This window comes from Cheilinus undulatus, linkage group 21 (genome assembly GCF_018320785.1).
Source record: "Cheilinus undulatus linkage group 21, ASM1832078v1, whole genome shotgun sequence".
NCBI classification, from domain to species: domain Eukaryota; kingdom Metazoa; phylum Chordata; class Actinopteri; order Labriformes; family Labridae; genus Cheilinus; species Cheilinus undulatus.
In genome coordinates, this window is record NC_054885.1 from 8,390,147 (window position 1) to 8,413,182 (window position 23,036).

At 41.1% G+C, this 23,036-nt stretch overlaps 1 protein-coding gene across 1 annotated transcript; it reads right to left on the minus strand.

The window, feature by feature from the left end:
- Nucleotides 1-4,773: 4,773 nt before the first annotated feature.
- Nucleotides 4,774-22,104, minus strand: nr1d1 (nuclear receptor subfamily 1, group d, member 1). Its single transcript, XM_041778401.1, has 8 exons — nucleotides 21,829-22,104; nucleotides 10,780-11,049; nucleotides 10,382-10,470; nucleotides 9,981-10,125; nucleotides 8,681-9,390; nucleotides 7,311-7,496; nucleotides 6,873-7,083; nucleotides 4,774-6,534 (listed from the first exon to the last, which is right to left on the minus strand). The coding sequence occupies exons 1-8, from the start codon at nucleotides 21,893-21,895 to the stop codon at nucleotides 6,314-6,316; spliced, it is 1,899 nt and encodes a 632-aa protein (XP_041634335.1). The 5' UTR covers nucleotides 21,896-22,104; the 3' UTR covers nucleotides 4,774-6,313.
- Nucleotides 22,105-23,036: the final 932 nt, after the last annotated feature.

Below are 23,036 nucleotides of genomic sequence, written 5' to 3' on the forward strand. Positions count from 1 at the left end.
GGAAAAAGTGATGAAAACAGTTTGAAATTTGGCAGAATTGGTGTAAAGTTGCAACAGTGTAATTTTAAAATAATCTTAGTTTTCTTAAGGCCTCTGGAGGCCCCCTCTCAGTGTCTCAGGACCCCAACATTGACAACCCCTGCTCTAGATAGTTTTATATGCTCATATGTCTATTGTGCAAAGTATTCAGAGTAGTGGTGTTCGTTATTTCATCATTAAAGCATTTCTAAATTTAACCTGAGTGAAGTTTTACTGAAGGACAGTGAGAGAAAGATGCTGTGATGTAGATCAAGGTGAGTCAATCTTCATCTGTATGGTGCCATTTCATAACCAATGTTGTGACTCTTTACAAAGAGGGAAGGACCAGACTACATGCTTTAATTTATTATAGCTGAAGAGCCCACATTAACCCAGCATGAGCTCGGCACTTAGAAACACTAGCAAAGACACGATGGCAAGGAAAACCCTTCGTTTACAGAAAAGAGGAGAGAAATGCAGAAATAAAGGCAGTGAGTACACAAAAAGAAACAAGGAGAAGAAGATGCAAAGAGAAAAGAGATGCAGAAAAGAAAGGAGGATGCAGAAAGAGGAGAAAAAGATGCAGAAAATATGGAACAGGGAAATAGAGGAGAGAGCAGCAGGAAAAAGGAGGGATTCAAAGTGATAAGAGGGAGATGCAGAGAGGGAAGTTGCAGAAAAAAAGGGGGGAAGGATGCAGAAAGAGATAAAAGGAAGATGCAGAAAAAATGATGCATACAGATAAAAAGAGGGAGACAAAAAGAGTAGGAGGATGCAGAAAAAGAAGATGAAAATGCAGAAAAGAGGGGAACACAGGAGACAGTTGAAGGAAAAATAGGTGGAGACAGAATGAGAGATGCGGAAAATGCAGAAAAAAGAAGAGGTAGATAAAAAACAGGTAGATGCAGAAAGAGAAGAGTAAAATGAAAAAAAAGAAGAGAGATGCAGAAAAATTAGGGGAAGGATGCAGAAATAGAGAAAAGGGGGATGCAGCAAACATGATGCATAAAAAGACAGGAGGAAGATTCAGTAAGATAGAAGAGGGAGATGCAGAGAGACACAAGAGGAGGTTTTAAAAAGAAATGAGGGAGATGCAGAAAGATTATGCAGAAAAAGAAAGAGAAGGGAGATGCAGAAAGAGAAAGTGAGGAGGATGCAGGAAAGAAGAAGACGAGGCAGAAAGAGAGAAGGGAGATGCAGAGAGAAGAGGAGGGAAATGTGGAAAGAGAAAAAAGAGATTCTGAGAGATAGAAGGGAGATGCAGAGAGAAGAGGAAATGCAGAAAATGAGGGGAAGGATGCAGAAAGAGAGCAGAGGAAGATGCAGAAAATGAAAGGACAGTAAAATGTGGAAAGGCGAAGAGAGAATAACAAGATGGAGATGCAGAAAATAACGGAAGATGAGAGAAAGAGAGAAACAGGAGATGCAGAAAACATGATGCATAAAAAAGAGAGGGATGCAGAGAATTGGAGAGAAGAGGAAATTGCAGAAAAAGAATGAAATATAGGAGAAAATCGCAGAAAAAAGATGGAGACAGAATGGAAGAAGAGGAAGATGCTTAAAAAGAAGGAAGAGGAGATAAAAAATAAGAGGTAGGTGCAGAAAGAGAAGAGGTAGATGAGGAAAAAGAAAGAAGAGGGAGATGCGGAATAATGAAGAGATTCAGAAAAAAGGGGAGATGCAGAAAAATGATGCATTACAAAATAAGAAGAGGAGGATGTAGAAAGAGAAGAGGAAGATGCAGAAAGAAAAGGAGAATGCCAAAAGAGAAGTGCTAGACACAGAAGGGGAAGAGGATGAAGAAAGAAAAGGACGAGGCGGAATGAGAAGAGGAAGATGCAGAAAAAGAAAAGATTCAGAGAGTTAAGAGGGTGATGCAGAGGGAAAAGAGCGAGGGACGAGGATGCAGAAAGAAGAGGAAGAGGCAGAAGGAGAAGAGGGAGACGCAGAAATAGGCAATAGAAATTCAGGGATTTAAGAGGGAGATGCAGAGACAGCACAACTTTGAAAAAAAAATGTATTTATGGCTGTCTCTGCCATAAATCTGTCTTAAACACACAAGGGACTACAATTGAAAGATGGGAAATCAACAAAAAAAGCCACTTGACATCACTACCCAGAGTGCATTGCACAAAGGCAGCCTAAATGTGAGGGTTTTTAAAAACATTTCTTTAAAGGTAAAAATCCTTGTATGTTTAATTAAAATACAGTACATATGAAGATACTTGTGCTAATGTGGTCTAGTCCAGGGTTCTAGTTAAAAAAATGTCCCTCTTTGAGTTAATGTTTTATCATCCTCCATCCAAACACTTTATTTAGTAATTTACTTTCTTTTGTGTCTATTTCACTCTGAATTTTTTCATTCGTCATTTCTCCATTAGAACAGGATTCCTTCGCTCTGATTACTTCAAACTGTTTTAAACTGAAGAGTGAGATGCTCAACTTGACTCTACCAAAAACCAAACTGTGCTGTTGTTATATAAGTTATTTTATAAGAAATCAGCACACTTTACAGTGCAGCTCAAACAGGAGAGGATGTTTGAGACAGTGTGATCTTTAAAACTGGGACACAGCTCACGGCTCCGCCTGCTGACTCCTCATTGGCCAGTGGTGATGCTTGGGTTAAGAGGAGGCTGGCCAATCAGAGAGGAGAGAGTGGTTGGTTATGAGGCTGCAGTTTGACCCACTTCCCATCTCTCTGACTCCTCTGAGTGTGAGAAGAAGTCTTTGATATCACAAGAGAGAATAAAATATTAATCTAAAGACTATGTAATTAGTATTATCATTATTTAATCTATTTAGTAAAGGCAGTTTCACTTTAGAGCTCCTGGTCATTCTCATTTATAATCGCACCTTGCAAAGGTTTAAAAAGAATAAAGAGGGAGTTCGGAGCATTATGAATTTGATTATTCATCTACAGAGCAGAATAGAATACCTTTATATCATTGCACATATGTAATATGCAAGGTGTATCTGCCTCAGAGATGTCCAATCTACGTAATATTAACCAAATATGGCCCCTGTTAATTACAGAGTTCGTGTTTTAGTCAGACCTTTTGCCACAGGCTAGCACCTATCCATGCAGTCTCCATTTGCAAATATTTGTTGTTCAAAATGTGATGTTCTGAAGAGCTGTGACTCCAAACCACCTTTGCAATAACACCGTTTGTGAAATTTCAATCCTGCAGGATATTCCAGTCAACTGTGAGTGACATTATCAGAAAGTGGAAGCATTTAGGAGCAACAGCAGTTCAGCCACAAAGCAGAAGAACATGTAAAATCACAGATTTAAAACTGTTAAGGCGCATGGTGCATAAAGTTGCTTACACTCTGCTAATTCCATAGCCGAATAGTCCTGAACTTCCACTGGCATCAATGTTAGCACAAATCCTGAGCAGCAGGAGCTACATGGAATGAATTTCCCTGGCTAAACACCTGCATGCAAGCCTCACATCACTAAGTCCAATGCCAAGTGTTGGATGAAGTGGTGTAAAGCAAAGAGACAGTGGACTGTGGAGCAGTAGATTCTGGGAGCGCGTTTCCTGCCTGACTGCATTGTGCCAGTTGTGAAGTTTGGAGGAAGAGGGATCACGGTATGAGGCTGTTATTTTTACCCTTGTCTCCAGTGAAGGCCAATCTTAATGCTTAAGCATACCAAGATATTGTGGACAATGCTACACTTCCAACTTTTGGCAGCAGAAGATTTTATTATCTCAAAGATTATTTCTATATTCTCAGTGATTCTTGTAATCATTGAAATTTGGTCTTGTGGTTGATAATATGAGTTGCACGGCAATGCAGGGGTTAGCGCTGTTACCTCACAGCAAGGAGGTTCCTGATTCGCTTCCTGGTCAGGACCTTTCTGTGCAGAGTTTGCATGTTCTCCCCTCTCTTCCAGTGACAGCTGGGATAGGCTTCCCATGACCCCCAATGGGATAAGCCGTATAGGAAATGGACGGATGGATAATAGTATTCAGTATATTGACATACAGTTAAAAAAAGTCAAATTATTGTGTTAAGACAACTAAAACCAGAATTAGAGACACATCTGAGACCTTTAGTGTCCCATGAATACAACCCAAAAGTGTGTCTCAAAGCCATTTTCAGTGGGTCACAGATGTTGGCCCAGGAAAAAACATGATTAAAAGTTTATATTATTGTTTTATTTTGAAGGAAATGTCTCAATCTTTTGATCTGTTGCACTTTAATTCAATCTTATGTCCAAGCTTGAGTATTTTTCCTGAGAACATTTGGTTATGATTGAACATTTCCAGAAATTTGAGGTTGTGATGTATCAGTGGTCCGTCCTTATATCAAACTAGTTCAGAACATCTGGTCCAAATCAACAGTGCCATTAAAAATGTCCTTAAAACCTACTTTTGTGCTTCAAACTCCTCCTACCTCCCTGTGCTTGGAACTGCTCTGTTTGTCTGCTTTCTCTCAATAATTTGACTTTAAAATAAAGCCATAATAAGGACTCCATGAGGCTAGACTGGACTGGACTGGACTGGAGCCTGTGTGCCAGGCTTTGACCAGGAAATTAAACAGCATAAATGCTAAACATGGCAGAAGTCGTGTTGTTCTGCCTCTGGATCACTGCCAGACTTGTAGAAAGAGCAGCACTTTTTCTCAGAAAAGACAAAGATTGATAATAAAAGCTATAATATTACCATAAATATAACAAACACGTAACAGACCCTCTGTAATTAGAGACAAAAAAAAAAAAAAAACAAGTGGTTCAGGCCTCAGATTTGGATATATATATTTATATATACAGTATATAATGTTTACAACATGAAACACAGATTAAAATACCAACATCAGATACCTCATGTCCATTAGTTGCATTCCAAACATTGCAGGTAGAGTCTGTGCCCTTCACTCTTACAGTCATAATAAATGCACAGGCATGTATTCAAATTAACCAAAAATATAGATGTATCATATTTCTTTGTGTTTCAAACACAATTTCAAGCATAATTGGATATTTACAGTTTTTATACAGAAGATCTGCTGCATAATGTTCTTTTAGACGCTCACAGCAGTATGCTGTACTGTCTGACTTTCGTCTCATTGGTCAGTAGAGCTGTCCGTCACTACTGTTCCGTCGTTTGATTGGCTGGTGTTCAGTGAAGCACCAGCGCCAGTCTGTGGTACCTGGAAGTTCTGGATGTTTTCTCCTGATGGGGTTTTGAACCGGAAGAGTCCGACTATCCTTGTTATCCAAGTCAGTTTGGATCAGTTTCTCTTTTCGTCGGGCAAAAAACAAAAGACTGGTCTGATATGTTTTAGCTTAGCTTAGCTTAGCACTGAGACAGAAAGCAGGGAGAACCGATTAGCCAAGCTCCAACATAAGGATGAAAATCAAACTGATTAACGTTATGTTTCCTGTTATTAAACAGGCTACCTAAGCTGTGCTTCCGATTTGGCTTGGTTCATGATTATTTGTTAGAAATAGCTAATCCATACTAGCCTCCCCCTGTTAGGGTACCTTCCCAACCCTAAAGCGTGGAGCTAGACTCACTTCAGTCCATTGGTTAGTCAAAAGAATCTTCATTTCCTGTTTAACAGCGGTAATAATGAACAAACACAAAATCTGCCTTATTTTGCACTGAGTTACATAACTTTTGTCACCTTTTTAGCCGCTTTTCTCCCTTATTTTGACATTTGATTACATTGGCGTTAACTGTAAATGGATGAAAGAAGAAGCAGAAAAAAATGGTACGCAAATATATACTTGGGTGTCTGTAAATATAACTGGGTGGCCCATCAAAGCATCATCTATGAGTGGGAAACACTAGAAGTATTGTCAAAGTTGAAAATGAAAAACTTAAAACAGAAAGTCTGGTTTAAAATGAAAAGAAAATATCCATTATCCTTTAGGATGCAAATCAGGACTGACACTCTCTGTTTCCATGGTTCAGTTTGAGAGCATTGACCAAAAGCTCCATAATAAAACAAAAAGAGATTAAAAAAGAGAGTTGAATCACTCCGGTTTCACATGGGAAAGGCTATCAGTTCCCTTCTGTTTCCAGTGCTTATGCTAAGCTATGCTAAAAAAAAAAAAAAATGAAACCACTGATCATTGTCTGTAGGTAAGATGACAAACAAGCGTTCTTGGACTGGTCCTTTAACCTGCCCGACATCATCACTTTACTCTTTACAATGAGATGAAAACATCACGATCTGATGCCATGACGATGGAGAGCACCATATGAAAAAGTATGTCTGACCATCACAGACCACAGTAAGTTAGTCTTATCTGAGAGGCACCTGTGACATCACTGTGAGGTCATCAGGTGTCGATGCGGAAGGACAGCAGCTTCTCAGAGTGCATGTTGTTGAGCGTCCGCAGGTCGGGCAGCTTCAGGAGGAGTTTGGTGAAGCGGGACGAGTCCACATTGTGGTTGTTGTGATCGTCGTCGACTGCTGACTTCATGATCAGCGAACGCAGCGCTCTGATTAGGTTCTCCTGCAGCTGCTCCACTGATGCCACGTCCTCGATACCAGACCGGTCTGAAGAGAAGAAAATGAGAAACTCACGTCTTAGTTATGGAGAAAAGTCAATGCCAAAAATGGATACAAGTTAATTGATTTATGATTACAGTGCCTATAAAAAGTATTCATCCCCTTTTAATGATTTCATAAATCATGGTCAGTCATGGTTATCCTCCACCTTTACAAGCTTTCCTGGGTCAGCTGCCAAGAAGCATCCCCACAGAATGATGCTGCCTTCACTGTGCTTCTGCTTTATAGGTAATGTATTTGTTTTACACATGCTTGCAACAGTGTCTAAGAGATGCAGGGGTTCAGATAATAAAGAAGCAGGACTCCGCCTCTCCCATCCTCCTCACCTGCAGACACCAGCACCACGGCGGTGAACAGTCCCAGCTCCTGGGCGTTCAGCTCCAGTGCTGCCAGTTTGTGGCTGAAGTCAAACATGGCTCCCAGCAGCTCGTTCATCCCCATCGCCTGCAGCTCTGCCAGGCTGTAAGTGGCACCGGAGATGAATGTCACTGTCTGCTCTTTGACATTGAACAGGGAGGCAAAGCGCACCATCAGCACCTGGGAAAGAAGAAGAAAGAATTAGCTGCAGTTTTTTCTTTTCTATGAGTATAGATCTGACATATTCACTTTGTATTTAATTAGCTTAAATGGGGTGTCATGTCTATTCTGAAGCTAGGGTACTGAGGTACAGATTCATGTTAGCCATACAGGCATTAAAGTGGAAACAATCTACACATCTAAATATGCTGTGTCCTCTAAAAGAAGTAAAACTGCAGCTGTCATACCTCAAAGGTGCCTGCCTTGAGCAGGGTGACCTGGTCGTTCTGGGACAGACAACTGAATCCTGGGATATGTTTGGCGAACTCCACCACCTCCCTGACAGCAGGGGTGAAGGACATTGAGAAGTCCTCCCAGATCTTCTGGGGGGTTTTACCAGGGGGTGCGTAGGGCTGCATGTTCATCGGACAGGCCTGCAGAGAGAAGAGGGGTCCATCAGTTCACCTGAACATCAACCGTCTGATCACAGACTGTGACTGGGAATATCACCAACATCTTACAGTCAGATTCTGGTTCAAAACTCTCCCTTCTGGTGATGGCATCCAGTGGAATATTAAAAAAAGGCACAACTGTTATTTTGTCCCTTCTTACAATTCCCTCATTTTGGAGCTGAAAATTGTATCATACTATTATTGGGTTCTAATGTTGATAATATAGATTTACACCACTTTTAACCCCCGCCCCTACAATTTTGCCACTATTACTTGCCACATTTAATCAAATTTGCACCCATTTTCACCTCTTTTTCCTGATTTTGCCACTTCATACCAATTTGCCACATTTCAACCCATTTTCATCACTTTTTCCCACCATTTCTTGCCACTTTAGACACCTTATTTCTGCCTGTTTTTGCTACTTCTAAACCAGTTCTTGCCACTTTCCACCCATTGTTACTTCTGTTGAACCATTAATGCCACTTTCAGCCCCTTTTCCCCACTTTCTATGCCCATTGTTGCCCATTTAAACAAATTTTCACCAGTTGATATGCCAATTGAACCCATTAAGAGCGATGTATACTACGGCACAAATTAATAAAAAAATGTTTTACTTTGATTAGAGTAATTATCATTCAGGTAAAAATGTAGTCAAGTTTCATCATTAAGGGCATAGCATTGTAGCTAATGTAGCAAAAGCCCCCAAAGCTCATGGAAATCCATACTAACACAACAATGAAGCTAACTTTAGCTATATAAGCTACGCTATCTACATGGCTAACATAACTCTAGCGCTTTAGCTGCATGTGCTAAAGCTAACTTAGCTAACATTAGCTACATAGCTAGCATAGCTATGTTAGCTTTACGTCAGCTACATAGCTAGCATAGCTATGTTAGCTTAAGCTAAAGGTATGTTAGCTTTAAATAAAATTTGCTTATTCTGTAATGTTTCCAGTTCTTTCACATGGTGTTATCCTAACCTATCTTAAGTATTTGGAGACTAATTCCTGATTTAGCTTTGCAGAGACTTTAACCAGAACAGGTTGGTTATGTTCACTAATTCCAGTGGCAGGAACGGTGCTAATAAACAAAAGGATAGGGGTGAGCATTAGAAGAGGAAGAGGTTGTGAAAAGTTTAGATATAATTTCAGACTTGTTCTTACCAACACTATCCCTGTGCGGTTCTTCATTGGACAGTTCTGCCCCTGGTCATCAGGCCCCTCTCCACCAATCAGATTACTGTTATGAAGGCCTCTCTTCCCGTTGACATGGTGATGATGTGTGATGTTTCTGCTGTTGTCCTGCTGCAGGTAGCGCCCTGTCCCCAGGTTATTGTTATGGTGGTAGATAGTATTGAGGCCGTTGGCGTGGTAACCGTTGGGGCACCTGTTGGATCCCCAGTGCTCCGCCTCTTTGTTGCTGTAGTGGGCGTGGTTATTCTGCTGCTGAGTCGGTGCATGTGGATTGGCCAGCTTGTCGTGAGCGTAAAGGAAGGTCTCACGGTGAGCACGGGCGATGGCGCTGATGGTGGAGTCCAACCCAGGGCTGGGAGGAGGTGAGGAGGAGGGAGAGGGGCTCTGACAGGGGAGAGGAGGAAGAGGAGGAGGAGGAAGAGGAGGGGGTGAGGAGGAGGTGGCAGGAGCAGGAGGAGAGGGGGAGGATGGAGCCATAGGCAGGGCTGAGGGTGGAGGCTGGGGAACGATGGTGACACCCGGGCATGGAGAGGAAGAGGAGGAGGAGGATGAGGAGGAGGAGATGCTGGCGAGCTGGAAGTCGTTCTGCAGCTGGTTGTTCACCATGTTGTTCATGGCGCTCTGCATCTCAGCCAGCATCCTCTGCTTCTCACGTTTAGGAATCCGACCGAAACGAACCGCTGTGGATGGAGAAGAGGAAGAGATGTCATGAATGATCAAAGGAGGGGGCATTAAATGGAGCAAATATCTATCTTTGTTTATCTCCCTCCCAAAACAGATTTTATTCTACCTTTCCTCACGCATCTTTACATTCTTGGGTTTGTATTTTAGCTTGGTCAGGAGGTTAGCAGTAGTCCTGTGTTGGTCTGTTTTCTTTAGGTTACTTCTTTTTGTTTGGCAGTCAAATATTATGTCATGTCAAATCATATCATGTCATATGTCATATCATAACAAGTCATATATCCTATGTCATGTCATGTATCATATGTCATGGCATATGTCATATTTCATCTTGTTATGTCATGTCATACCATATACAATGTGTCTGATCATGTCATTTCATGTCATGTAATATCATCTTGATTTTCTTTTCTTACACTGATAGATTTTTTTTAAAGCGTTCTAGTTATAGAATGACAGGAAAGTGGACAGGCAGAAAAGGTTTTAAAGACAGACAGATGGGAGATCAGACAGAAAGGTAGAGAGGAAGGTATACAGACAAGTTTGCTTTTAGATGTATAGATGTGCACATATGAACGTGAGTGCTCACCATCCCGGCTCATGCCCACTGACAGGCACTTCTTAAAGCGACACTGCTGACAGCGGTTTCTGTTGATCCTCATGATGGTGCAGCTCTCGTTCTTCAGACACTTTTTATACTGAATGTTCTGCTGGATGCTGCGACGGAAGAAACCCTGCAGACAGACAAACAAAGGGATGTAGACAGTCAAAGGTCAGGTTTTCTCAACATATGCAGCGTGATGCCTGTAATGTTTGTTACTGTTTCATTAGTTCCAATTAAAGCGATAGCTTCTGATATTACTGATACAGAAAGTTACAAACTAAACTCATTCAATTAGAGTTACTGCATGGTTATTTTCATTTTCATGTTGTTAAGATCATGCTCACTACCAGTGTAAATGTACAGTGAATGCATGATAAATATCTCACCTTGCAGCCTTCACATGCATGAACTCCGTAATGGAAACCTGAGGCCACATCTCCACACACCTTACACAGCAAGACCATGCCATTCAGCTCTGAAACACAAACACACATCAGGATGATTAGTTAAAGCAGTGGCTGGAGTATTTATTAGAAGAAAATCCAAATTAGGGGGCTCCACGTTTAAATACTTAGATACTTTCAGATCCCATGTGTTTAGCACAATACTATCTGTTGTTTTGTCGAACATTAGTAAGAAAAAGTAGAGACAAATAAATACATACGAATTACATGTGAAATCCATGCAAAGATACAGCACATGAACTTAGTTTCAGGTCATCTGTGTATTTCTGAGATTTAACAGTTATAAAGTACTGATAATCAGTGTGCAGGTAGTTTCTTACTGGTCAGACTGGCCACAGACTTGCTTGGAGATGCCCTCAGAGATCCTCCGTCATCCCGCCCGCGAGGTGAGCCTCCTGCTGAAGAGGAGGCCGAGGAGGAGCCATCGTCTCCCGCAGAGCCCGAACTGGAGCCGCTGCTGAGGAAGGAGGGAGTCAGCGAGGATGAGGAGGTGAAGCTGGGCTGGGAGTTTGAGTTCTCGCTGTACATGGAGACCGGACTGGTTCGGGGTGGGGAGCCTCCACAGGAGCCCACGTAGGAGATCACACCTCCTGAAAGGACATACTGAGTTGAGTGCTAATGATCCACAACTGATGATATGATATCTTAGCATAAAATGTAAAAATTAATTGATCTTGGCTTATAAACATTTTCAGTACTGACACACCCAAGGGTAAATTTTTGATGCTGCACGTAGGCACAGTTTCACAGTACCTTGAAATAACCATTATGTGACATGGCTGAAATATTAGTCCAAAAATGTATTTGTATTATACAGACATGTTGACCTTACGGGAAATTATGCCCATGCATGCACTTAATACTTGGTTGGGGCTCCTTTTGCACAAATTACTACATCTATGTGACGTGGCATGGAGGCCATCAGCCCGTGGCACTGCTGGGATGGTATGGTAACAGCCTTCAGCTCGTTAGTATTTTTGAGTCTGGTGTCTCTTATCATCCTCTTGACTTTTCCCTGGAGATTCTCTATGGGGTTCAGGAACTTTTAGACAAAGAACATATTAAAATGGAGGCCTAAAACACCATAAATGTTACCTTAAACTGCTGCAAATGTTTCTAAATATGCAGAGGCAAAATCCACTCCTTTGCTTTACTATAAAGTTCAAAGAGGAAGACAACAGAAGTTCAGCAGCTGTTCTAAAACCAGCTCATTGACCTCACACTGCCATGCATGAGGAGCCCCGCGTGTGGGCTGGGCAAAGGGGGAAAAAGGGGGGGGAGGAGATTTATGCAGTGGATGTCCGACTGTTTTCCTGTAACCATGGTGTCAAGTGGGCAGAGAGGGGAGGTGGTTCAGTAGTAAGAGTTCAACAACAAAACAGCTTTCTAGGAATTTTGGGAACAGAAGGAGGAGGGACAAGCCTGTCAGAGCGAGGAGAATCCTCTTCCCTCTTGAAAGCACAAGGCAGTTCAACAAAAGTGAAAGATCATTCATAAGGATTGCAATCCCTCTGTAGATAGTAAAATCAGAGCTTATCTTAATAATTTATATACTGCTGACTACATGAATTTGTAATAATACATCTTCATTTATCTGTTCATCTTCTTAATAAGCTTTCTGGGAAATTCTCTGTGCCACAAATAAAAAGTAGCAGGGAATCCAATCACCCTGGAGAAGTCAATCTGGGTGCATTTTGCACCAAGAATTTGAATGAAACGTAGCTTCATGTTTTTAAATGATGCTTAATGAGAAGAAGAGCAGACACGGTGATGACTGAAAGATTCCAGCAGATGGTAAAATTCAACTCCCCTTAAAGATGCGATGACATACAGCAAAAACAGACTGATCAACAGTTGGAAACCACACCCACACAGATGAGTGATCCTCCCCTCTGTGACATAAAAATCTGTTGCTAGGTATTATTTACAGTGCTTATAAAAGTATTCACCCCCTTTATGTTTTCCCATTTTGTTGATTTTATAAATCAATCATGGTCAATATAATTTGGCTTTTTCAACAAAAAACAAAACAAAACAAAAAAATCATCTTTAATGTCAAAGTGAAAACAGATTTCTACAAAGCAATGCCGATTAAACAAAAATATGCAAAGTGAAATAAGTGACTGCACAAATATTCAAAGTGACTGACCTAATTTAACTGATTTCCAGCCAACTGGTGCTAGTAGTCTCAAGGTTAGTCAACCTGAGAGCAGTGAATGCATCTCAACTGACTATAGTATAAAGACACCTGTGTCTTGAAGGTCAAGTCACTGGTTCATCAGTATTCATGGCGACCATTACACCATGAAGACAAAAAAAACACCCCAAGCATCTAAGAGAAAAGGTTGTTGAAAAGTACAGGTCAGGGGATGGATACAAAAAAGTTACAAGGCACTGAACATTCCCCAGAGTTCAGTTATAAAGAAATAGAAGGACTGTGACACATGCGTAAAGAGAAAGCCAGATTAAATCTAGAATAGAGTTCCGCAAAAGGCATGTGGGAGACTTCATCATCATGTGGAAGAGAGTTCATCAGTCTGAGGAGACCAAAAGGGTGCTTTTTTGCCATGAGACATGACGGTATGTTAGGCACATCACCACAAACACACCATCCACACTGTGAAGCACAGTGGTGGCAGCATCATGCTGTAGGGATGCTTCTCAGCAGCTGGCCCTGGAAGGCTTGTAAAAGTAGAGGATAAAATGAATCCAAGAGGACAATCTTATCCATCCATCCATCCATCCATCCATCCATCCATCTTCTGCTTATCTGGGGTCGGGTCACGGTGGTAGCAGGCGACACAATTCAACCCAGACGTCCCTGTCTTTCCAGTTCCTCCTGAGGATTCCAAGGTGCTCCCAGGCCAGATGGGATATATAATCCCTCCAAGTTCTGGGTCTGCCTCAACATCTCCTCCCAGTAGGATGTGTGCAGAAGACCTCCATAGGAAGGCACCCAGGAGGCATCCTGATCAGAGACCTGAACCACCTCAACTGGCTCCTTTCGACAATCTAACTATGGCTTGGGAGAAGATTTCTTTTCTGGTGAGACAATGACCCATGAAAACTGTAATTAAAATGGTTTAAAGACAAGGTCAAAACCCAGACCTGAATTCAATAGAGAATTTGTGGCTAGACTTGAGAGGGGTTGGTCACATGGTTTGGGGTAGTTAAAAGGTACTTCTAGCAATATAAATAAGAGATGACTGTGGTCTACAAATGAAAAGACTGCAAGCCAACTGCAACATGGACACCAAAAGACTTCTTGTACTTCTCCTGGTTTTCTACATACTAACATTACACAAGGTGTTGCTCCATTTGATCTCGTAAGTGGCTAAAACCTATAGTTTCTGGGTTCCACCTTTTCTTAAACTGTATCAAACATGGCACAACTCAGGAACTTGGAGCTTTCAGGGAATGAATGAAAATTAGCACAAACAGGCCAACAGAAGAAGCAACAAGATCATCTCTCTTACTTAAATGTCAATAAAACAGATCCTTTCTTAAGTAATTCTAATGTCAGCTTAGGCTTAGGCATGCTACACATGCGTCCCTGCTCAAACATTGGTGCTCTGTTAATTGAATGAATGTAGTTGCAAAGGGAGCTCATTTACAGCACAGACAGACATGAGGACTCTGTAAGTGGATTTAATACAGACTGTGATGGATACTTATTTGTATAGTGTGAATGTACAGTATGGCCACACAGGTACAGCAGGTGACACTCCACCTGCTGCATGAGTCTCAACTGAAGTCTGCTCTCTCCTGCTGCAGCAGCAGTCCCTCTCTCTGTGTTTCCCACGTGTCTCTGTTGCACGTGAATCCTGATTTCTGTCTGCACGCCTGTCTGAGAGGTGATAAAATGCACACGCACACCCACAACACAGACGTTTGCTTCCATCCAGACGAATGCTGCTGCTGCAGTGAGAGCACACTCATAAACACAATAAACACAGCCGATGAGTCAGACTGACATCGACACGTGCAACTGGAGATGATTCAGTTTTATCATGCTGATGGTTTTGGTTTTTATTCTTGTCATGATGCGTGATGTTATAAAGCAGCTTCAATTATGAGGCTTTTAGAAGAAGCACATTATTAACCCTCACGTGTCTCAGATGCTTACAGGAAATTAGATTTTGTTGTCTCTCTTGCAATAACATATTCTTAAAGGTTTGCAAGTACTGTATTATGAGACAAATACTAAGAGAACTCTGTATAAATTGCACAAATACATTAGCAGTGTTTGAGTACTGATATGTTCACAATGTATTGTGCTATGTAGAGAGTTTCCCTGCAATTTTTTGGTATATAAACCTACGAATTACACAATAATGGCTGTCTAGGGCTTGTATTTTTGTTGATGTAGTCCTGAAAAATGGTTGACATGATGTCAGAATTTTAGAAATAGATATACACTAGTAAAATCAAACCGTTTTAAAAGTGCAATTGCAACAAAATAGTAGTAACTGGCACCCAATCCCAGATGTTTATGCTTGCCTATGGCAACAATGGCATTTCTAATGCAATTAAAGCAGTGAGTTGGAGTTTGCCTGCAGTGTCTGATGGATTTATTCCTCTCTTATGCAGATGTCTTCTGAACAGGTTTACATTTTTAAAGCATTTGTATTTGCAACACTAATAATCCTTTAAATTGTTGGTTTTTTTGTTGTTGTTTTTAAAACCAGGTATCAAATGTTTTGACAACCTCAATTTACTCTGATTGATGTCAGCATCAATTCATTTTTACTACAGTCAGATAAAAATTTAGTGTTCTTCTACTGTAACAATCCTATAATAAAAAAGATGCTCATCAAGAAAACCCAATATCCAAAAAAGTTGGTACACTTTAATGAAAATAGAAACAGAATGCAATTGTTTGCAAGTCTCATAAACTCAGATTTTATTCACAATAGCATTGATGGTGCTGTCATGATAGCACCATCCTAGATCTGAAAGCTGCCAGGGCCATAAGCCAGTGATCATCAACTGGCGGCCCAGGGGCCACATCAGGCCCCCCACGCCTTTCCATCCAGCCTTAAGAACCACTATCAAATTCAGAACATGAGCAGAGGAAAAAATATGTTGTGGGATTTCAGGTATCCTTTTTATTATAACTCTCTACAGCTAGCCTATATAAGAAATAGTTTAATCAGGAATGACTTTATGTTTCATCTATTTGTCAGAAATCCACCTGTCAGCTGTTAGCAGCATTTAAACCTCATGGTAAATAAGCAATTGTCAGTCCATTCTTGGTAAAAACTGACATTTTTTCGGGAAACGTTTGGCTTCAGTTGTTTTGGGAGTGCAATTTTCCTGCTTGTGTTTTTCACTAATCACTACACAGCATATTAGCGTCAAACCCAAAAACAGCCAACCACAGAAAAATTTGGCTAAAATATCTCAGTCGCCCCCTTGTGGCTGGCTGTAATATAGGGACTGATCTCACTGTTAGAGCCTAAAAATCACATATATTTGAAAGAAAATATCTTTAAAATATGTTAGACAATTTTGGATATTTCTTTGGTTAATTTGAAAGTTCAGCCTTTAGAGTAATCGTTTACAGAAAAACTGACCCTTGTAAAAATGTAGCTGATGACCCCTGCCTTAGGCCCTAATACAACCCTGCACCATCGGAGATGCAGTATCTTGGAGCGTGCTCTGATAACAAGCTGGATGCTCTCACTCCTCCTCATTTAAAAAGAATTTCAAATTTTTGATTTATCTTACCACAGAACAGTTTTCCATTTTACCTCAGTCCATTTCAAATGAGCTTTAGCCTCGAGAAAATGGCAGCATTTCTGGATTAGTACACATGTGGCTTCTTCTTTACATGATAACCTGCATTTTTGGATGGTATGGCATTTCTGGAAGTGTTCCTGAGACCGTGCGGTGATTTCCAGTTCAGAATCATGCTTGTTTTTTAATGGAGTGCAGCCTTATCCCTTGCACATGTAGATTTCTACAGATTCTCTGAAGATTTTACTGAGATTATTCCACAATTTTAGATGCAATTTTTCCACAGATTGGTGAACCTTTGCCTGTCTTCACTTCTGAGAGACTCTCTCTAAAATATTCCTTTCATAGCCAATTATGTTACTGACCTGTTGCAAATCAGCCAAATTACTTGCAAAATGCTCTTCCAGCTGTTTTGCACTTACTTTTCTAGCCTTTTGTTGTCCCCGTCCCTACTTTTTTGACATGTGTTGCTGCCATCAAATATAAATTGAGCTAATATTTTCATGAAATGTCTCAGTTTCAACATCTGATATGTTGTTTTTGTATGGGTTTATGGGTTTTGACTATCATTGCATTCAGTTTTTGTTCACATTTTACACAGCGCCCCAGCTTTTTTGGAATTTGGGGTGTATATCACGCAGTACAAGAAGAATTAAGTAACAGTATCACACAGTACAATACAAGAATAATATGCAGTCGTGCTCTGCTGCTTCATGGCGGTAATAAAACATGTGCTACTGTAAAAGTATAAATAAGTTTCTGTATGAGAAGAACAGATTTGTGTCAGTAATATTTCTCTCCCTCCCTTCTGCAGACTCTGGGGATGTGTGTCTGAGTGTGTGTTTGTGTGCGTGATTCTCTCTGTGTCACGCCCCTGGAACACGTGAGCCGTCCACACAGCAGACTCTGCAACGGGACTGGCTCGAGTCCGGCCCGCCCACTCACACACACCTCCCCCTCCCACTGCAGCACTCTCACGTTTCCTCCATTCATCACAACACACATATGGAGGCTGGACTGATACACTTGTGAGGACTGTCAGTGGTCCCTGTTCTATGATTAACCCTCAAACAGCCCTATAAGGCAGTCAGGAGTGGACCTACTGTACTCATTCTGACAGTGTGGACTCTACAGCACATACAGATCCAGATAAAGGGCGTGTGGAGGGATCGAGGATGTTCAGGGAGGGGAAGTACATGTGACTGAATGTCCCACACTGTACTCAAAGCATCAATGAATCACAGAGAGGTTTTACTGCCTCGTTCGAAGACTCTGAACCCTCAAGAACCCTCAAAAACCCTGCAAAAATCATCTATTAATACCTTTAAAACACTATTTAGTCATTGTTTATCTTTGATAATAGAATTAAAATGATCTTTATTTGATTACATGACTTAATTGATGATTTTTTTAAGAATACATCAACATTTTTTTGGTGTAATTTTCTAAATTTATTCATGAATCACAAAAAATCAACAACAAATTTGAGACACTAGTCAGGTCTTACTTGTTTAAATGAAAAAAAATAACAGGAAATACACAATATGGACAAAAAAAGTATTTGGCCACCCCAGTTAATTATTGAATTCAGGTGTTTCAATCAGACTACAGGTGTATAAGATCAAGTACCTAGCCATGCAGTCTCCATTTGCAAACATTTGTGATGCAAAATGGGTCGTTCTGAAGAGCTCAGTGACCTTAGGCGTGGCACTGTGATGGATGCCACCTTTGCAATACGACTGTTTGTGAGTTTTATCCCTGCTGGATACTCCACGGTCAACTGTAGTGGTATTATTAGAAAATGGAAGAGTTTAGGAACAACAGCAGCTCAGACCATGAAAAATCCCAAAGCGGAAATCTTGTGAAAAGCCTTACAGGAAGAGTGGAGGCTGTTATAGCTGCATAAGTTTGCAATAATCTCCAAATTCTTCTGTTGATAAAAGCCTTTTATTTGTACTCCTGTGGTTGGACATTACATGGCGTCTGACTGTAGAGTGTCTCAGTGGTGTAGAGGTAAAATGGTAAGTAGTGATAAATACTCAACATGTGGTTAACGCTTTAAATAAAGGAGTCAGTTTATCAAAAATAAATATACAACAAACAGTAAGACTTTAAAATCAATCACATCAATCCACTCTGCATTTATGCTTTATTTTCTCTCTGATTCTTTAAATAACCACACCTTCAGCTGCTTCATTCAGACTCCATCATCACTCGCTCATTCATTCACAGCTGCCTGCCTACCATGTGACCAGTTATCATCCAATCAGGTTCATGCAGGTTTGCAAGCAATCCTACACTAAACGGCTAAATCTTAAGACTCTAAATGAAAACATCTTGAGATTAAACACGTCTTTCTCACTCTCTCGACGCGTCCGCTCCAGGCTAATGGCTGTCCACCAGTGAGTCTCCTCCAGGTTCCAGTCTGCAGGTTTTTCTAGCTTGTGATGAAATAATGTTGGGTTGTGTCCTGCTTTACCTCCAGCTGTGATTTAGTGCAATAAAAATAACAGATCATTTGATCTGATCATGAAAACCAAATTACTGGTAGCTCTTTCTGCTTTGAGAAACCAGAGGAGAGGGAGGGGGTTTCTGCTGCTCCACTTTCTCACACAAGCGTGAGGGAGGGCAGGATACCAAACATAGCTGCACATGTGGAAGAAGAGGTGATGGAAGTATCTGCCCTCTATTTGAAGAAATGACCCAAAGACATCCTGCGCAACCTCAAAAGGCATGCCAAGTGTGAATAGACATTTAGAGATAAATGCTTTCAGTGGCTTAATGCAATGGAGGCAGGGAACATTGTAATAAACTTTTATTTTGCAATGTATTTAAAGAGAAATTCCTTGCATTGTTTGCAAAGTAAAGGACTCATACACTAGCTACAAATCGGTATAGAGATCTTGCTTATGCATGGGTTTAAGCAAGCAACTGCAAAATGTGCAAATTTTGCCTCCAAAGAGGGCCCCATTTGACAGCAATTACTCTTTATTTTTCCCTTTCAAAATAATTAATCCAGTCATTTAATCATCCAACCATCCATTATCTATATCAGGGGTGTCAAACTCAATCACAGCAGGAACCAGATTCTGAATTTAGGTCTTACCTGAGAGCCTAACAGGGTCAACATTTAACCATAAACTGTCAACCTCATGATTTTGAGATTAAGCCGAGATTTTTTATGACTTGAAAATGATATTTTAAATCATCAAGGTTTAGTTTACACAGGAAATCTGCAGACCTCATATTGGTGAGCCAGTTATAATAAAATTATGATACGGCAAGGTTTAACTTTACCTCGGGCAGGATTTGGCCCCTGGGCCTTGAGTCTGACACCCCCGATCTTTATTGTTGGATGTCCTTGGACCAGAAGCAGGGTACACCCTGAATATGATATGAAACAATACTTATAAACTAAACAAACTACTTCCTGTTTCATGGTGATGCACTGCTCACCAGGAAAAAGTTAGTTTAAATGTTTAATACACTTATACTGTAATGGAATTTGGTAAACGTGAACCCAGGGGAGGAATTATAAGTTTTATGTTGGTTCAGTTTATGGGTGTGGCTAAATAGCCCCGTGGCGCCCCTGACAATATTTCCAAAATTCAGCCCCTGCGGAGCGTTCAGCCTAGGATTATGAAATTTTGCTGGCAGACAGACAGTCCAGAAACGTACAAAAAAGCCTCGTGGACCAATATTGCCCAATCAACAGGGAGGTCCTCATTTTGATAAACATCACTGGTTAGCATTGGGCCTTATTCTGGCATTAACCAGTCCTACAGAATGAATCCAAACCAATGAAAAAATTTGTGTAAAGCTAGAAAAGTTATCTTACTCATTTATGAAGATTAACGGGTGTGTCTATGGTGGTTTATGACAGTTTGATGTATCACCATGTAGCAGGAAGTTACTCATGCAAAGCTTTTATAACGGGTGGAAACTACCTCAAACGGTACTCGTTTAACTACAGACCACTTCTTTACATTAAACATCTTTTATCGTCAGAATCCATTAAGACCTGCATGATGTGAGTCAGCAGGTTGCTCTAACATTTACAATGTTCATAGCTGTTTCACCTCTCTGTGTATGATAATCATCTCTGCAGCAGCCAATACCGCGGCCGTGCCATGACCCTGATATGCACCAGATGCCGACGGGCCTGTTCAGTGCTCGTTGCATCGGCTCCTTGCAGCTTTGATTGTTATTTATGTATTTTATCTGATGTGACTTATCTTGCTGCACTTCACTGACCTCTGTTTGTTGATCTGTCAGTGTTGACGTGCAGCTGTTGCATGTTGGTTGTATGATGTGGGCAAAGAAGAGCTGCAAATAGATCACCCTCTTGGGATCAAGAATAGGAATCTGGATGGCCTCCTGTGAATTTTTGCCCAATTCTATAATCACCATTGAACAGATAGTAAATAGGCTAGTTTCAAAAACAGCTGCCATCCAAAAGCATCAAAATATGGAAAATTGGTACTACTGTGGTGTTCTGTGTGTGCCTTACATGCGAAAATGCTTGTCCTAAAGTGATTTGAATATCATGAATTCAGATGTACACGTACAGAAACACTCAACAGACTGAGAGAAAGAGGTGAGGAGGAGAATTACGCAATGAGCCGAGGCTGAACAGCAGCCAATCACGGCGCTGGGCTCAGTGAAAACAAAGCGCACATGGCCCGGTTTGCCGGTCCATGTGAACCGCCGGCAACGGCTGCTGTAGTGGAGGGAGGGAGGGAGCACACGCACACATTCACGTACAAACACATCCTCCTAGTCCACCTGACACCGAGCGACCCAGCGACCGAAGCCTGTCATCGTGACCCAGTTCCTCGAAACACAAACGGAATCACGGTGACGGTCCCCGTGATGGTCTGCCGCAGATACACAGACATGTGTCTGAGCCAGAGCGAGTCTTTAACCATATGGAGGCTCCTATAAATAATAATAAATAACTGAATTAAAATGACAATGTTTTATTTTATGTCTTTCCCACTTTCACCTGTTACAGATGACACAGTGAGTTCTCATGTACGACGCAGCAGCAGCGCCTAAGGAGCTTAATTTACGCTTTGTTTCCGTTTTTAGACAACCTTCTTTTACGCACCGTCTGCGCAGAGCGGTAAGCGCAGAGGAAGGCTTCATTCAAGAGTATGATGTTAAAAGCTACCCTGTTAAACTGCCCTGAAGTTAAATGTGGCACCAAACGCAGGTGTAAATAAGCTTTAAGCTAACTCTGGTACAATGCATCAAATGGAAACATTTATGTTTTTTTTATGTTACATGGTCCCTTTACAAATAAATAAATAATAAAACAAATCAAACGAAGACGCATTTTGACGCGCGTTCCTCCGCTCACACCTGCAGCCTGGCGCTCTTAATGCAAAATCCCGCATCAAAAGTGGCACATTTTATAAAAAGAGAGGCAGGCGTGCATAAAACTGAAATGGACAGGTGCCAATTTGACCCTGCTACATCTTCACATCTGGAAGGACAGTTCGGCTCTTCCCGAGCCCCAGTTACACACTGACACAACGCGCACGAACCACTTTTGGCATCACTTCATCACTTTTGGGGGTTAAGGGGTGAGGAGAATACACGAGGAGGGGGACAGGGGTGCTGTTTACCTGTGTTGTTGTTGTTGTTGTTTGTGTCCATGGCAGTCGTCGTCATCTTCAGCTCCAATAGAGTCATGCACGAGAGCGTTTTTAAACAGTCCTGGACGTTTTCCGCTCCGCTGTCTGCATCTTAAACTGGAAATTTCACCAGGAATAGAAAAAAAACGTAGAAGAAGAAAACGAAGAAAAGTCTAACTCATTATTTTGTCTCTTTCCCTTCTTTAACTCAAATGATGTCTTCCAGCCGCACGAGGAGCTTGCCATTTACTGCACGCGCTTCCTTCTCTCTCTCTGTCTGTATTTTTTTCAAACGGGGCGCGCGCGCAGCAAGCAAGCTGCTGGATGATGACGACGTGAATGTGCGGGGGCCGTGGTGCCCGCACGCGGCAGAAAACGGGACCATGTGACCGCGGGGAGAGCCTCGTGCCCCAGTGACACACTTTTCGCCCCTCCTCTCAAACCTCCGTGGAGTAGATGCTTGTTTAAATCCCCGAGCACGTGGAGTGGCCCGTTGCTCTGGAGCAGAGGAGGATTATGGGAGATGTAGGCGAGGAAAGACACTTGAATGATAGCTCAAGGAGAAGAGTAGTTCTGTTTTATTCATGTCTACGCAAATTTTTATCGATAGATAAGCTATTTATTTTTAACCTAAATTATCCTCGATCGTATTATATCAACAAAAACATAATTTTATTTATTAATGCCCTAGTAATTGCCATTTTCAAATGTAAACCCCCTTTCTTAAAACAACCTTTTTTTTGGTAGTGTTTAAAGTGCCATGGGCACATTAACTAAAACACTTGGAAAGTAATGTTAGCCTTCTTATCCAAAAGGGAGAAGACAATAGTTACCAAAAATGGGTTAAAAGTGGTGAAAACTGGTTAAACAGTAGTCTCATATGTATTGATACCTTTTATTTTACCCTGTTTAACTGTAAAATTTAAAAGTTTGATCAGTATTTCAACTAATTTATCTCCCCTTCTTACAATAAATGACTACTTGTCCCATGATAATGAAGTAATTTCACAAGTTCTCTGGAAAACTGGCAAAAATGGACAGATAATGATGGGAAAGAGAGTATTTTTCTTCTTCATAACAGGTGTTTTAGTTAAATCATGCTCCCAGCTGCAGCATATTCAATCATATTCAATCAGCATATTCCCAGATGTTTACAGACTATTGTTAAAACACCATGGAAAACATACACTTTACAAAGG